The sequence below is a fragment of the Falco naumanni genome, chromosome 6 (genome assembly GCF_017639655.2).
Source record: "Falco naumanni isolate bFalNau1 chromosome 6, bFalNau1.pat, whole genome shotgun sequence".
Classification (NCBI taxonomy): Eukaryota; Metazoa; Chordata; class Aves; order Falconiformes; family Falconidae; genus Falco; species Falco naumanni.
In genome coordinates this window covers 28,471,952-28,488,355 of record NC_054059.1, presented here as the reverse complement: position 1 = coordinate 28,488,355, position 16,404 = coordinate 28,471,952, and the positions used below count along the sequence as shown (strand labels likewise).

The following is a 16,404-nucleotide window of genomic DNA, read 5'->3' as shown; positions in this document are numbered from 1 at the left end:
TTTTATTTAAGAACTTGATTTTGGGAGGCACAAAAGGCCTGATTTGCAAAGATGCTGTGATTGAATTGTGGGGGGGGAAGCACAGATATACAGCTCTTCTGAAAAAAATCACATCTCACACTGCGAAACCGAAGACCGAAAAATTACCAGTAAGTGCTCTATTTTTAGCTGTCCTGTGTCATAACATTCACCATTCCCAAGCAAACTTTCTGGCAAATATTTAGAGTGAGACTCACAACCCCATGCTTTGTCAACAAAGCACAGTGATTACCTAGGGCAGCCGTAGGCGCAGCACCTGCAGCACTGCAGACTGTATTGCTTCAGCCTGTTACCATGACACTTTTAGTTTGATTCTGCCCAGTTTGCATGTGCAGGATGCGAGATAAACCTTTTTTGTTGTGGTTTAACCCCATCTGGCAACTACGTGGCAGCTGCTCGCTCACCCACTGGGAACCTGAAAAAAGGTAAACCCCATGGTTTGAGATAAGAACAGTTTAATAATTGAATTGAAATAAAATATAATAATAGTGATATAATAATAGTAGTAGAAATGAAAAGGGAAACAACAAAAGAGAGAGAAAGAGCTAAAGCCCAAGACAGGTAAGTGATGCACAGTAAAATTGCTCACCACTTGCTGACTGATGCCCAGCCAGTCCCCGAGCAGTGATCACCTGGCCCCAGTCAACTCCTGGGCAAACCAGGCAGCTCTCCCCAGTTTATATACTGAGCGTGATGCTCTATGGTATGGAATATCCCTTTGGCCGGTTCGGGTCAGCTGTCCTGGCTCTGCTCCCTCCCGGCTTCTTGCGCACCCGCTCACTGGCAGAGCACGGGGAACTGAGAAGTCCTTGACTTAGAGCAAGCAACAACTTGGCAACAGCTAAGTGATGTTTTCATCAGCTTGTTATCAACATTATTCTCGTACTAAATCCAAAACACAATACTAGGAAGAAAATTAACTCCATTCCAGCCGAAACCAGGACAACCTTCTATGTTTTTAATATGCTATGAGGAAGGCACAACTGACTACAAAGAAAACTGGTCAAAAGGCTCACCTAACCCATGGGAAACTCCTTCTGAGTTTTCACAGCCAGATGTTTGCGGGAGCTGTGAGCCACTCTTGCTGGCTGCTGGAGAGCTTTTACTAGGCAGGTGCAGGTACAAGCCACATTCAGAGGCAGATGCTGCTGTGCTGTGTGGCGGGGCTGCAGCAGTGACAGCCGAGGCTGGGCACCACGCTGCAGCCAGCTCCATCCCCAGCTAGCAGCCACATCTCCAGCATCACCCCGGGGCCAGCACCTGTATGAACACAGGCTTGGTCCTCAAAGCTACCCAGGTAGCCACACTGTAGGGAACCCACTGCAGTTGTTCAGAAGATACATCACCTCCGTTTATATACAATCCATTTTAAATGAACAACCAGCACAGCAATATGTGGTTTTCTCAGCAAGCTGGATGCACCTGCCTTCCACCTGGGTTAAATATCATCCAGTGCTTTGTTCAGGAGCAGGGGGAAGGCATGCACCAGTGTTCTGACCTACTGAACCCACCGTTAGCACCTCACCCTCAGTTCACTGTGTGATTGCACCTGATACAAATTACTCCTGGACTGACACTACCCCGAGCTGAGAACAGCCCCAGTTAGGTAATTTGCAGGACAAAATGAAGAGCCCCTCTCTGTTTTCTTCTTATCACACCTTCCCATCCACCCCATGAAATCCACCTTCCTACTTTGATTGCTTTTATCCACTGGAGGCTGGAAGGAGAGACATGACCCCGATTCCTGAGGGAAGAAGTCAAGATTAACAGACATCAGGACCTCTCCCTGCTGACAGCACTTGTGGCTGCATCCTGAGAAGTCCTGCTCTACAGGAGCTGTACTGCTTTTTTGCTACGGTCCCAGCATCCCAAAAGAAGAGCTCGCTACAGTCCAGAAAGGGCACCTGGCGCAGTGGATGCAAGAGTGGGTAACAGAGTTCTGGCATTCACTAAAACACATGGCACATCTACTAGAAAACCATTCCCATCCTCAGCTGTCATGTTGCACAGTGAATTAAGCATGTGTGACATACTTCCATGTAGTCCCGTGTCTGTGAGGTACAAGAGAAGCACCCACACTGGAGGAGCGAGACTGCTAAAAGTCTCAAGCAGGATTTGCACGTGTAATCTCTTGCCCTACACTCTAAGCAAACAAGCACAGACCGTACTTCTATTCACAGAGGGACAGAAAGCCCCAGCAGCCCACGTTCCCCCCTCCCCGGTGTGACAGTCACCTGGGACATGATAAACAGCCGGTACTCGGCACTGTCACCTGGGCTGCTGGAGCAGCTGTTGCTTTCTTCACCAAGGAGCCCCCCTGGTGACAGCTCGAGATAGTGCTTGCAATAGGTAACATGCGACTCAGCACAAATTACTGCAAAATAAACTTTCCGACTACCTGGGATGGCAGGTGATGGGAGCACCCTTCTGCCTGCAGAGCTCCTCCAGGACCACCTGTGCCACCCCAAGGGGCACAGCAGCACCCTGCCAGCCAGCCCCTGCACAGCCACTGGGACCAGCCACGTGACAATTGTTTTTTGAAAGCCCATTCCTAAACGATTCCTTCAAGCAAAATTATTCCATCGTGGTGAACAACTTTCCCAAAGCCACATAAAATTCACTCCCCCCCTGGGGAGCCTGAAGAGCTGCACTTGAGTTTATAGGCATATTTAGATGTGTCTTAGTCTGGATTTGCATGTGTTATTTGGGGATATAAGTGGTGAAATCACATCTGCTTCTTGGATATATATGCAGCAATATTTAACATTTTATTTGAAACGTTTTTGCTTTAATTAATTTAAATGCAACCCAGTCACCCTGCTATTTCACATATAATCCCAAGGGTTTAGTAGTGTGAAATGCAGTATCACAGCTAAATAATGGAAAGGTGGCAAGATTAAAAACTTATCATAAAATTAGCCTATTTAGCATAGTAAATAGCTTTTCATTTTGACAAGGGATAACCACGTTATGGAAACATGTATTAAAAATAATCCTGTTAGGTTTTTCAGTGTTTGCTAGTCTTAGTTCACACATGGCAATAAACCCAGATCAGAGTAACTTTTCCAAAGTCTGTATATCTGCAGATATTTACAGTATTATCAAGAGCAACCATAACAGTTTCGTCAATAGAATGAGATACAATTTTCAGAAGCAGTAATTGAAACAGCTAAGTTCTTCCTAGGCCTTCGATAAACCTACAGTGCATTCTGCTTAAAGTTATTATAGAATCCAATATACAATTAATATTTCTATTCCTTTTAGGAGTGAATTAGATTTTAGTCCTCCTTATAGCTGAGATTGCATTAAGCGGCATCACAGAATTGCACAGCCGCAGCAGGCACTGAACACTGGCCCAGCTAACATTGCTCTGCTCTGGAATGTTCCTTTCAAATCCGCTCCCTGTGTCAAAACCCTGCTTCTCATGTTCCTCTGATGACTGCTCATTGCTCCACAGCTTCCCTGCCAAGTCTCTGCTCAGTGTTAACTTTTAAAGCAGAGAAATTTTAGGAGTTTGGGGTTTCCTTTGGGGCGGGGGGGTGGTCATGTTAGCATCACCCTCAAAATAAAATTGAAGGAAGAGATAAATCATTCCATTAAATACCAAGGAGAGACAGAGACCTATGCAAATCCAGCTGTCAGCATGTTCTCTGCTATTTACGGAACTGAGATTAAGCTAAAGCGGGCAGCTTCTGTGACTGCTGTTTATTTGTATCCTGAATTGGGAAAACACATTCCAACGTCTCTCAGAGCAGACATCCAGGGCCAAGAGGATGGAGAACAATTCTGAAGCACTGACAGAAACACTTACTGAAAACTCCTAGATCACATCAAAACAAAATGATTAGATAAAGGAGTTCAAAGGAAGTGATAAAGTCACCACAAGAAACACTGCTGAAGCCAAACATTTCATCTTGATTCTGAATCACATCAGGATTTTGCCAGTTGAGTATTTCGGAGATAAATTCTGATAAAATATTTTCATTTTAATGAGGTATCTTCCAAAGGGAAGCAGGAAAGCTTTGGCCAACACTGGTCACAAGGCAGACTGGCTGCAGTCCCTGGCAGTAGGGCAGCACCCAGGGCTGCAGAAGGATGCTAGACGACACCGGCAAAGCTGGACTTGGTGTTTGCTGTTGCCTGACTCAGATCTACATCAGCTTGCAACTGCCTCTGAGCTAGATCTTTGGGGTAACACCTGGGAGAGCATCTCAGGAGCTGGATTCCGACAGCTGACTAAAAGGACAAGCGAGGTAGGCAGCTCCCAGCCTAGGAGGGTAGGAGAAATGCCTGGCAATGTGGCTACAGGCATCAGAGGCAGCCAGCAAAATATGAAATAAAATGATGTGTAAGTGGTCAAAGATGCAGCTGAGCATCATGTGGGACTTTGAATTGAATGGAAGAGAGTCACTCCACCATCCTTCCCTGGTGCTCTAGCCCAAGCAGCACCTTTGCAGCCATGGATCTGCCTGGAGGTACGCTTTCTCCAGGACCTACTTACACTGCAAGAACTGGTTTCCCTAAATATTAGTCCATCTGCAAAAAACACCTGCAAGCACCTTCCTCTGGGGTCAAGCACCTCAGTCTTTAAATGACTGGTTTAGCAGACTAGCTGTTTCCCTGCAACTCATTTGGATGCCTGGCTTAGTTAACTGACAATCCAAAAATAAAGTCTACCACACTGCTAGGCCTGATCCAAGGGGGAGCAAAGACTGCACAAGCCACCCTGGATTGTATCAGCAGCACTTTGCAATACAAGAGGCTGTAACAGGACTAGCAGCATGCCCTAACCCCAAAGAGAACTAAAACACAGCTCAACTTTTTTGGAAGCTCAGCACTTCCAAGATTTGGACACCTAAGAACCACAGACTCCCCCCTACTTTAAGATAAATCCTACAATACTGGGAAAATACCAATTACTTACTGGTAACTGGTAGCAGAAACTAGCCTAGCATGGATTTTTCCCCAGTCTGTATCTCAGAAGCACCACTGTGTATCCAACACCAGAGTCCTCACCCTTCACCCTTAGGCCAAAACAAAAACCTCCACACACATGTTCAGCATCAGACAAATGCTCCCAAGTGCCATATGACTTCAGCATCTCCTAGTAACTCACTGCAATCTTCATCCGATGAACAAAGCAACATTGCCTGTGGCAAGATTATACACTGTATTATAACCAAGGAAAAAGCAGAAGAGGGGTTTGGTTATCCAAAAAAATTGCAGAGCTGTGCCACTAAAATATATTTCTTTATATATTTGAAGTTTGAAAAAAATTAACAGCAGGGAAGAGAAAAGGTATTAGCTTCCTTCACCCCTGATGCATTTCAGGATTTGTACTTGCAGAAAAATAATAAGCATCCACAGCAAGAACTTTTAACACAACTCATTCTTCTGGAGCAGGAAGCGCTCACCCTTCAACCTCGATTCTCCAGCAGATTCCAAAGCACAATGTGGTGTGGGAGAAAACTAAAGTCAGGATCCAAAGGCACAGCTCTGGTGGCCAGTCAATGCCCTGGGGATCTGCTTAGCCTTACCTCTGGATCACGATGGCGACATAGGTTTCTCAGCTGATACCCAGAAGAGCACCAGTAACATCCAGCTGTGGGAATGAAAAGTGGTATTCCTTCTTCATACCACTCAGAGTCCCACAGCTATCTCTAAGGGTAGATACCCAGCCACCACCATTTCTCTGCTTATCAACATCAATAAGAGCTCATCGCTGAAGTCCGTGATACACTCTAAAGGGATAAAAATTTTCCTGCCCCCCATTTCTCTGCAGGCTCAGGAAGTAGCATTATTACCATTGCTCCAAAGATCAATTGGGCATAACTTCAGAAGTTAAAACCACTATCTGACACATACCAGACAGGATTTTTTTTTCCCCCCCTGTTAGCTTAATCTTTCAGCTATTCTTCACATAAAGACTGTTCTACAGCAGAAACCAAACAACTGTGCTGTGAAGATCACAGCATCTCAGGCACGCTCCCAAGGGATGAATTCCTAACAAAAAACTAGCTCTCCATCAGCAAACAGAACTCAAGATTTAACTCTCCATAACTCTCAAATCCTTCCTGAAGCAAGCATTTAGTTTGCATAAGTCACTATGCACCAAAAAAAAAAAAAAGGCCAAAGCACCAAGAGGTAATCAACAGCTTGAAATAAAACAAGCCACGGTCACCTGTGAAAAGCAGGCTTTGAACAAGCACAACTGCTGCTTTCTGCCAGGCAAAGTTTCTGATTATTGACTGGTGCAGAGGAAGCAGTTACCTTTCAGGGACCGCACCGCTGTTAATACACTGCAGTGGGTTTGCGTGGGAAGATGCTGGTAGCAGGGGGGGCAAAGGGGTGGCTTCTGTGAGAAGCTGCCAGAAGCTCCCCCATGTCCAACAGAGCCAGCACCAAGGATGAGCCCATCACAACAGCACCTCTGTGATAACACAGTTAAGAAGGGGGGAAAGGTTACTGTGCAACTGCAATTGCAGCTGGGAGAGGAGTGAGACTGTGTGAGAGCAGCAACTGCAGGCACCCAGGTCAGTGAAGGAGGGGCAGGAGGTGCTCCAGGCACCAGAGCAGATTCCCCTGCAGCCTGTGGTGGACCACAATGAGGCAGGCTGTGCCCCTGCAGCCCACGGAGGACCCCACACCAGAGCAGGGGCAGAGTGAGGAACACCTCTCCAAGGAGGAAGAAGCAGCAGAAACGTGCTATGAACTGACCGCAAAGCCCATGCCCCATCACCCTGCGCTGCTGACAGGGGAGGAGGGAAAGAAAAAGCAGGAGTGAAGTTTAGCCTGGGAAGAAGGGAGAGGCTGGGGGAAACTGTTTCAAGATTTGGGTTTCTCATTCCTACTCTGATGTCATTGGTAATAAATTATTTTCCCCAATTCAAGTCTGTGGCCCATAACTGGTCTCTCCCTATCCTTTTTTCTTGACTCACAAGCCCTTGATTTTACCTCCTCTCCCCTGTCCAGCTGAGGGGAGTGATGGAACAGTGTGGTGAGTAGCTGGCATCCACCCAGGGTCAACCCACCACATCTGCCTTCAGATGTGCAGGCTGGCTGGCTGACCTCTTCTGGGCACAAATTGCTGTAATCACTCCAGGGAATCTGAGAAATCTGGGGATTTTCTTTTTGTCATTACACTGTTGCAGTTGCTTCCTGAGGATGAGGCTGACATTAGCTTGATACTCTTACTCCTCCACATCCTCTAAGGCTTTCAACATTTGACACAACCTGAAGTGAAAATGTGTCAATTAAGAGTTACAGAAGCTTTCTTTCCTGAACCCATGCAATTATATTTTTAAAGCTACAATAGGAAATAAATATAACAGAAACTATGCTCAAGGTTACTGTTCTTCCATTTTATCTGGTGCTATTAAAAGCCATTAATTTTAACAGCAATAAAGCACACAGGGGAGAGCTAGGGATCAGCTCTGTATAAATTAACAACAGACATCAGAGTATTGCACCACCAAATATATCCGGTTTTACTTATCCCGCAGTATTTTTTTTCCTCTACTAGCTTAATCGCTTTTCACTTGCAGCAATTACTCTGCCAGAACCCCTACTAGACAGCTGTTCCAATTCATACACGGATAAAAAAATCAGTACTTTCATTACTTTGCTTCAAATCTCTCCTGCTTCTCCATACTCCATTCCAAAACATATTCCAAAGGGTCAGTTATTTTTACCGAAACTTATTTTTCCGAGTAGTAGTTTATTGGAAAGAAATAAGAGATTGTTATCTCCTCAATGCTTAAGAGGATCAAGTGTCAAAGCAACAGGCATCTCAGCTGAATTGGAAAGTAATCTGTTTTCAGTAAAGTATTTTATCAAGATTTGGACATGACCTAAGCAAGACATTTAAATCTTTTTGAGAACTGAAAATTAAAATAGGTGGGACCAGATGCATAGCTTCTCTCCAGACTATGTTAAAAACCAATTTGCATTACAGCAAGTACATAAACAAAAACTAAGTAGGCATTTAGACATCAGTGGCACCAGGATAAGATTAATACCAGCCACAGCAAGTCTTACGCTCTTGAATCGCTTCTAATTCCCATCTAATCTATCTCTAATGTGTCCATGTCTACAGTATCTATTACCCTGTAAGAGCAATGCTTGGCTGAAAGGGACATTCTTCCTACCTGCCATTACAAATGATTACTCTGCCATGTCAAATCCATTCCGAGCAGTTCTTTATATTATGTTGAAGAGAGTTCCAGTTCATATCTCCAAAAATTAAGGAGAACAAATTAAAGCTTTCTGCCCTAATAATTCTCATGTATTGATCCTCGGCACATACTAAGGATCTAGTGGGAAGAGAGCGCTGCAATATAGCTATATCCTACTCTTACATTAGAGAAGTCTTACCCTTTTTCTATGTTAAGTACATAAATTAACATACTTTAATATAAATTAACACCGCTATGTTATACTTGGATCCAAAGTGACCTCAGTACATTATTAGTCTCACTTATGCTCTAAACATAGCCTTACGCCACGAGTGCTGATGCCTCGCACCACTTAGTTTGATCAAAGCTTTGACGGCCAAGAGAAGCCAAGAAAAAGCACAAAGCCCCATTTGCTGCAGCTGGTATTTAGCCAGAATCCTGCCTAACTAAAAACAAGCATTACATTTCATTGTTTCAAAAAGCTGTCTGGCTATCCCAACTTAACACATCCCTGTTCCAGTTCCCAATATATTCATCTCTGACCACTGCAATCATCACCAGCAGTGCTGCAGGGGCATTAGAGCACCATCTGTTAACAGTCTTATATCTTCTACTTTGAATTCCAGACTTTGAACCTTGGGATTTTCCAATTATTTACATTTCTCTCCCAAGGACAGCCTTGGAAACTTGCACATCCTCCTAGCCTGAGACACCCAAGGGAAGAACAGTCACACACCACCTTCAGTGCAATCAAGAGCGAAGGAGCAAAAACCAGCAAGAGGGTTAATTCTATACGAAGACAGCATCTCTCAAAGCAGCACTATATATACGCTATACTTCAGAGGGAGCACTTTAGCAGGAAGCAGTAAACCCCAGTATTCTTTCCTTTCAAGGAAATGCTTTGAGTTCTGTAAAGTTTATTTTCCATACCAGCTATACTTGAGGAAGAAGGGCAGACTTGCAGGACAGTCTTTGTTAGGTGTTAGAGGGAATAAACTCCTTTTTGTACATCAAAGCAATAGCTAATTTCAGTCTATCCCATTGTTATTTTACCTCACTGCAGATAATTTGCAGGAAACTAACCCAAGACCACAGGGAGCTCCTTCACTGACCATATGCCCTTACCAAAGTTATATTAAGCATACCCATTCCTGCAGCTCCATGTTTAGCATGGAGTAACAATGTCATAAAGACGTACTTTGTTTTCACTACCGTTATGTATTAAAACCAAACCCTAACTGCATGATGTGGAAGCTAATACTGAGCCTGAATTAGCTGAATTTACCCTAAACCACCATCCATTTGATAGTCAATCTTAAAGTTAAAGCCAAGTACAACAATTTCACTTGACATCCACTAACCACATGACTACACAGTTACTTCCCACAAAACTTACATTTGCTTGCAATTCAGAAGGAAATTATCACACAGCTTTATCTGTTGCAGCACTGAAGCCAGTACAACCCTCAATTCAAACAGCTCTTTATTATATGAAATTCTGTTCCCAGATAAGGAAAAAATTCAGTCCCAGAAACCAGGTACATGTTATTTCTCAGCAGCCAAGATATCCAACTCACTAAGTTCTTCACCTTCCATACCATGTTTCTTCCTGTTCCTTTGTAGTTTGATCCGCATTTTTAAGTTACATACCCAGAAAGAAGCACAAGTCATAAAAGGTTAGGTTGCAAAAGTCTAAAGATTTAGACTTGCATTTTACTGTTCTCAAATATTACAAGAGTTTATTTTCAACAGTAAAGTGCCAGGTTTATGTACAAACTATTAAAACAATAGTGAAAAAGGTAAACTTAAAACCTGCTAAGAAAGCAGGGAGGTCACGTAGTTGCCTCCAGAGTTTTCTACAGAGTATTCAGCAAATTTAACACTAGAATTGCTCAGCTGCTCCTTTTTCTGTGGGAAAAACAGCAGAAGCTAGTGGTCGCTGCCCATAACCTCCTGTCTTGCAGAAGGTGCCCTTGTCTTCAACAAAATGGAGTAGCATAAGTTATAAGAGACACATCTAAACATTCTATGAATTATCATTGGCAAAGCCTAGTAAAAAGGTATTTTACTGCTGGAGCTACACTAGCCTCCTGAAAAGTACCAACATCACCACACTTTAGGAGTGGGATTTCAGTACAGCAATCAAGTCACACTGTGACTCAATACATTTAACATTTCCCTATAAACAGGGGAGCACACACTCTAACTTATATGGTCTCAGTTCATTTAGAAGTCTGCATCCAGGGTGAAAGAGTTGTCTGTGGACTTCGACATAACTCCCATTCTCTGATATTCGCCTACTCTCTTCTCAAAGAAATTGGTCTTGCCTTCCAGAGAGATGTTTTCCATGAAGTCAAAAGGATTCTCTGCTTTGTAAATCTGAAATGCAAAGGCAATTCAGGTTACACTACAGGTACACACATCTTGAATATGCGAGAGCATTAAGACTCCTTCCAGCTGATCTCCAATGACATCAGCAGGCTTACTACATAGCCAACAAAAATCTGTGCCCCAGGCCTTTTTTATTGCATTCATTCCTGTCTCTTAGCTGCAGTACACAAGCACAGTGACTCTTGCATAGCGGTTTTTCCATAGTATCCTTTAGCTTTTCTTTCTGTGGGTCTCCAAAGAGGATCGAGCAGCAGGACCGCTAAATGTTTTTACAAGTTATACCAATACTGCTGCAGCCATTTCAGGATGTGGGTTTCTGGACGAAGTAATTATCTTTTCCCCATGAAAGATTCAGCGTATTGGTCTTACCTTGTTAAATCCCAGTTCCAGCATAAGCCGGTCTGCTACAAACTCTATGTACTGTTTCATTAAAGTGCAATTCATGCCAATCAGCTTTACAGGCAGTGCCTCCGTCAAGAATTCCTGCAGATAATAGAAGCACTTTACATACAGAAACTGGTATTCACATTCTGTACTGTCTAGATTAATTTTGTACCCAACAGCTCCCCAGCTTTCTACTTAATTGCTATCAAGTTCCTAAACAAGGAGCAGACAATTACCTGTTCTATGAGAACAGCGTTCATGATTATTTCCTTTACTCTCTCCTCTGATGGTTTGTGTATCAAGTGCTTGAACATGAGGCAGGCAAAATCACAGTGCAAGCCCTAGAAAGAAGTTTTAGAAAATCATTTCAGGAACACTGATTTAAAAGAGCCACTCAAATCAGTAGCACAGAATAAATGGCACCATCTTGGCACTTGTCATGTTAGTGTTACCTACAGACAACTTTTTACTTAACCAGGAGGAGGTATACGCAAGTTCAGCCAGTACTAGTTGCACTTGCTCCAAATGGCAAGGTATACGGAGTGCAAGAGTCTGTGAGAACCCTTAACCTACCTTAGAGAAAGTAAAACGCTAAATTCATTCAGTCTCTCCTGCAAGATCCACGATGACACATGCTTAAACACTTCAGTGAGCTTTACAGACTGCCTGTTTCTACATATACTCCTGTTAAAATATAGGCTGCACCCAAGTATCATTACTTCGACCTACTGTGGCACATTACAATCTTAAACACTAGAATTTGATTCATACCTCATCTCTACTGATTAGTTCATTTGAAAAAGTGAGTCCAGGCATTAATCCTCTTTTCTTCAGCCAAAAAATTGATGCAAAAGAGCCAGAAAAGAAGATTCCTTCCACTGCTGCAAAAGCTACTACACGCTCTCCTGTCAAGAAAAGATTGATAGTAATATCACAGAGAAAACCTAACAGGATTAATACTCAGAAGTTGCAAGTAGGCCAGCAAACTGCATTCTCCAAGGCAAGTTTCTGCTCAAGTCTGCTAAGGCCTGTCCTTAAAAACTATTGCAGTAAAGGCTTTCAGTCATGAAACAGACCTTTTAACATGAGAGGAAGTAAAAACCAATTGGAGTAGCTACTAAGTAGCTGAAGCCAAGACTCCTTCCCCCAGGTTATCCATCAACACCACCCTTCTTCAAAGGCTGCACGATGAAAATAAAAGGAGTCATTTTAGCAGCTGGTTTAAATCAGTGTCTGGTTAAGTAAGGAACTTTGGCCATGAATGCTCTAATGCTAGTGAAATAATGATCTGTACCATCTCATCTCTCCTTTTAAGTGAGACATCAAGAAACAGTAAGACAATAGAGTTACAGCCTCCAACTGCACGGCTTGTATCCAAAACAGTGCAGCCAGCAGGACAAGGGAGGTGACCATCCCCCTGTGCTGGGCACTGGTGAGGCTGCACCTCAAATCCTGTGTTCAGCTTCGGGCCCCTCACTGCAAGGAAGACTTGGAAGGGCTGGAGCATGTCCAGAGACGGGCAACAGGACTTGTGAAAGGACCGATGAACAAGTCTTATGAGGAGCAGCTGAGGGAACCAGGGTTGTTTAGCCTGAAAGAGCCAGCAGCTCAGGGGTGACCTGACTACTCTCTACAACCACCTGAAAGGAGGCTGTGGGTAGGTGGGAGTCAGTCCCTTCTCCCAGATAACTAGTGACAGGACAAGAGGAAACTGCCTCAAGCTGAGCCTGGGAGGTTTAGGTTGGATATTAGGAAAAATTCTTCACTGAAAGGGTGGTTAATCATTGGAGCAGGCTGTCCAGGGAGATGGTGGAATCACCATCCTTGGAAGTGCTTAAAAAGCATGTAGACGCGGTGCTTAGGGACATGGTTTAGTGATGGACTTGGCAGTCCTGGGTTAACAGTTTGACGTCATGATCTCAAAGGTCTTTTCCAACCTAAGTGCTTCTATGCCTGCTGGAGACAGACTGCCAGTACAGTTTTGGACACGTGACAGCAATTTACAATTTGATCATATAGCCAGGCATATGCGTATCACTACATGAGCTACCATTATTCAAAATGACAGCAATTTTGTAAAGATTCATGTCATTAGCTCATTTGCAAGACAAAAATTGTTGTCTTCATCTCCAGAATTATACTAGTATCTTACACTGGAGAGCATGTACTCTCCCTGTGACAACAATCCCTGTGAACTGTGAAGTCTAGAGAAATGGTGGTTTCCCCGTTTTTTAGGAAAGGGATTTCCCTTTTCTTCCAATAGATTTATGTACTCACCATATGTTGCCTTCCTGTCCCCAATCCAGCGCATGGCCCAGTCAGCCTTCTTTTTAACACACGGTAACGTTTCAATGGCATTAAAAAGAAATTCCCTGAGAAAGATAAAACACATCAGGATTGGACGTCAGCAAAACTAGTACAACAAGCATTCACTGTCATAGGTGGCCTTGTTCACTTAGAAGTGGTCTGGACCTTCATCCTGATATTTAAGTCTCCTTCCCCATCATAATTTGCACCAGTCTAGCTGTATTTATAGCCAACTACCTTTTCATCACCTACACATCACACTAACACCAGTTCACATGAATTCCTGTAACAGTATCAAGAGGAACAGTTTCATCAAGTGTTAATACTTGAACAAGGCTTTCAAAACCACAGAACCACCAGCCTCCACTTCCCAGTGGCAAGGCACCAGAGCTCTCATGTTAGCAGTTCTGCCTTAAACATTTACATTACTGAAATCTCTGAATAGAAATGACACAGTCAGCTTTCTACAAAGTAGCAGCGATTAAGTATACCTAGACTGCAAATTGCACTGCAACACCACGAGATTTAACCCAACACTGCACTGGTCTGATAAGACAACACCAGAACTGAACACTGGTGTTTAGTTCCAAGACCTCATTTCTTGATTTTATTCATCTTGCTATGAAAACTATAAGGTTTTTTCTATGTAGCTTTCTAATAGGTGAAGGGATCCTCCATGATTTAATACACTTACCTTATTTGACTGCTCCACCTTTCAGTTTCACTCCTTTATTTTTCAGTATTAAAGTGGTTTCAGCTTCACTCTTATTCTAATAAGCTCTTGCTGATACACTTCAGTGGACAAAGGTATTCTGAAGCAAAGCTGCTCTTAAGAAACAGTAGTATTTCAAATAAATCTAGTTTAAATCCTAGTTAACCTTAAAGTCGGAGTGACTGACACACATCATTTAAATATCAACACTTAAGAGGTTCGAATTTTTCATCATCAACTAATACAAACCTCTCCTTAGAATCTTTAATGTAGGTGTCAATAAGAAGACTGTACATTTCTGAATGTATATTTTCCATTGCGATCTGGAAGCCATAGAAACAGCGAGCTTCTGTAATTTGTACTTCTTGACTGAACCGCTCCACCTAGAGGAAATAAATGAGTGTTTGCACAAGCATGTATAACAAATTTGCAGGTTCGAGGCACTGATGCTGTAACAGCTCTTGCTTAGCCTACAGAATACGCTTTCAGATTAATTCCAGACATGTGTATTCTTAACAACAATATGAAGAGCAATAGCCCCTCACAGCTCCAAATCCCAAGAGAAATGACAAAGCTTACTAGTTTTACTTATTCACCATTAGGGAGAAGAGAGCCGAGAAGGTGGCAACAGAAGAAGGGCTCCAAGCCAGCCAAGTGTTGCCATAAAGCAATGCTCAGTGCAACACGGGGACTGGGCAAGCTTCTGGATTACAAAGGCAACCCCAATTTGCCAATTAGCTCAACAGGTAACGCCACATGATCCAACAAACAAGCTAGATCAGGCAACAAGCGTGTCAAGCATGCAGTTACCTGGTTATTCTCCCGTTCGAGGGACATATCTATGAGGACTGTTTAAACACACTTACCAGGTTCTCGTTGACAATGCCATCGCTGGCAGCAAAGAAGGCAAGGACATGAGAAATGAAGTACTTCTCCTCAGGCTTCAAGGACTCCCAGTGCTGGAGGTCTTTGGAAAGGTCCACCTGAAACGTCACCAGAAGCAGCGACGATATAAACGAAGAGGCGGGGGCTCCAGGTAGGCGGCCCGTTGCCGAGCCCGGGGCTCCCCCCGGCACAGGCCGAGGCCGCCCGCCCCCTCACCTCCTCCGCCGTCCAGAAGGAGGCCTCGGCCTTCTTGTACATCTGCCAGATGTCGTGGTACTGGATGGGGAAGATGACGAACCGGCGGGGGTTGTCCCGCAGCAGCGGCTCCTCCTCGTCGCCCGGCGGCACCTGGAGCGGCGGGGAGCGGGGTCGGGCTCGCCTCAGCCGGGCCGCGCCGGGGGCGGGGCGGCGCCGGGCCTTGGCGGGAAACTGAGGGAGGGCAGCGGGCCCGGGGCAGCCCCGGGAGGGAGGGGGGCGCGGGGCAGCGCCCGGCGCGGGCGGAAGGGAGAGACGGGCCGTAGGGGCCGGCACAGCGGGACGGGGGCCGCGCCAGCCGCCGGAGAAGGGGAGAGGGGAGAGGGGCGGGCGCGGTGCCCGGGCGTTGCGCACTCACCGGCTTCCCGTCGCCCTCCTGGAGGATCCTGCGGGCCGCCTTGCTGGCCAGGACGCGGGCGCTGCTGAGCACGGGGGGCTGCGGGGAGAGCGGCAGGGTGAGAGCCCGCCGCACTCCCGGGCGGGGAGCCGGGGGGCGGGGCGGGCGCTCACCGTGTTCTCCTTGTCGCTCAGCGCCAGGCTTTTCATCGGCGACAAGCTCTTCATGGGCGACAAGCGGGGCTGGTCGTGGCGGGCAGCGAGGGGGGGCGCGGGCGGACAGCATAGTGACGGCGGCTGGCACGGGGCGGACAGCAGCGAAAGCGCGGCGTCTCCGCGCCGCCCCTTTATATTCCCTTCGAACTTGGCGCCAGAACGCCCGGCTGGCCACTCACAGCTCGCCGCCGCCCGCCCCCGCGCCTCTATTGACCGGCGCGGCGGCCGGGGCCCCGCCTCCCGGCGCGGCGGCGGCGGGCGAGGGAGAGAGCGAGCGCGAGTGAGAGTGAGCCCTGCCCTTCGCTTTGGCGCCGGCGGGGCGCGGAAAAGGCGGGAGAGCGCGGGGGCCCCGCCCCTCTGTCCCGCGCGCGGCCCGGCGGTGAGGAAGGCGCAAGCGCAGCCCCGCGGCCGTGCGGCAGGCGCAGCTTCCCGGAGAGCAACACATACATGCATTTGTGCACACATCTAAATAGGTAAAGCAGTTTGAGGAGTGTTTCTCACTTATATAATGTGGCTTCTCAGCAGAAAGAGAAATGAGTCAGTAATATGTGCTGTTGCTCTTTCTGCATGAATAAGGTCATATTTCCACCATTCTTTACCCTCTTCTTGCCTGAAATATTCAGTGCTGTCATTTCAATACCCAGACCATTAAATCTAATCATTAGAAACTACTAAAGACATTTTTGTCTGAGACACAGACAGTGT

General features: G+C 45.5%; 1 protein-coding gene across 1 annotated transcript; it reads right to left on the bottom strand.

The window, feature by feature from the left end:
• Positions 1-9,890: 9,890 nt before the first annotated feature.
• RRM2 (ribonucleotide reductase regulatory subunit M2) lies at positions 9,891-16,152 on the bottom strand. Its single transcript, XM_040598170.1, has 10 exons — positions 15,658-16,152; positions 15,506-15,583; positions 15,109-15,240; positions 14,874-14,990; positions 14,257-14,390; positions 13,266-13,360; positions 11,760-11,893; positions 11,225-11,329; positions 10,974-11,087; positions 9,891-10,592 (listed from the first exon to the last, which is right to left on the bottom strand). Exons 1-10 carry the CDS (start codon positions 16,150-16,152, stop codon positions 10,440-10,442), a joined length of 1,557 nt encoding a protein of 518 aa, XP_040454104.1. The 3' UTR covers positions 9,891-10,439.
• Positions 16,153-16,404: the final 252 nt, after the last annotated feature.

Coding starts and splice junctions, on each gene's coding strand:
- RRM2 (XM_040598170.1), bottom strand. CDS start 16,152: ATGCATGTATGTGTTGCTCTCCGGGAAGCTGCGCCTGCCGCACGGCCG. Junction 14,991..15,108: donor CCTTCTGGACGGCGGAGGAG/GTGAGGGGGCGG, acceptor GTGACGTTTCAG/GTGGACCTTTCCAAAGACCT. Junction 11,894..13,265: donor GGACAGGAAGGCAACATATG/GTGAGTACATAA, acceptor TTTTCTTGACAG/GAGAGCGTGTAGTAGCTTTT.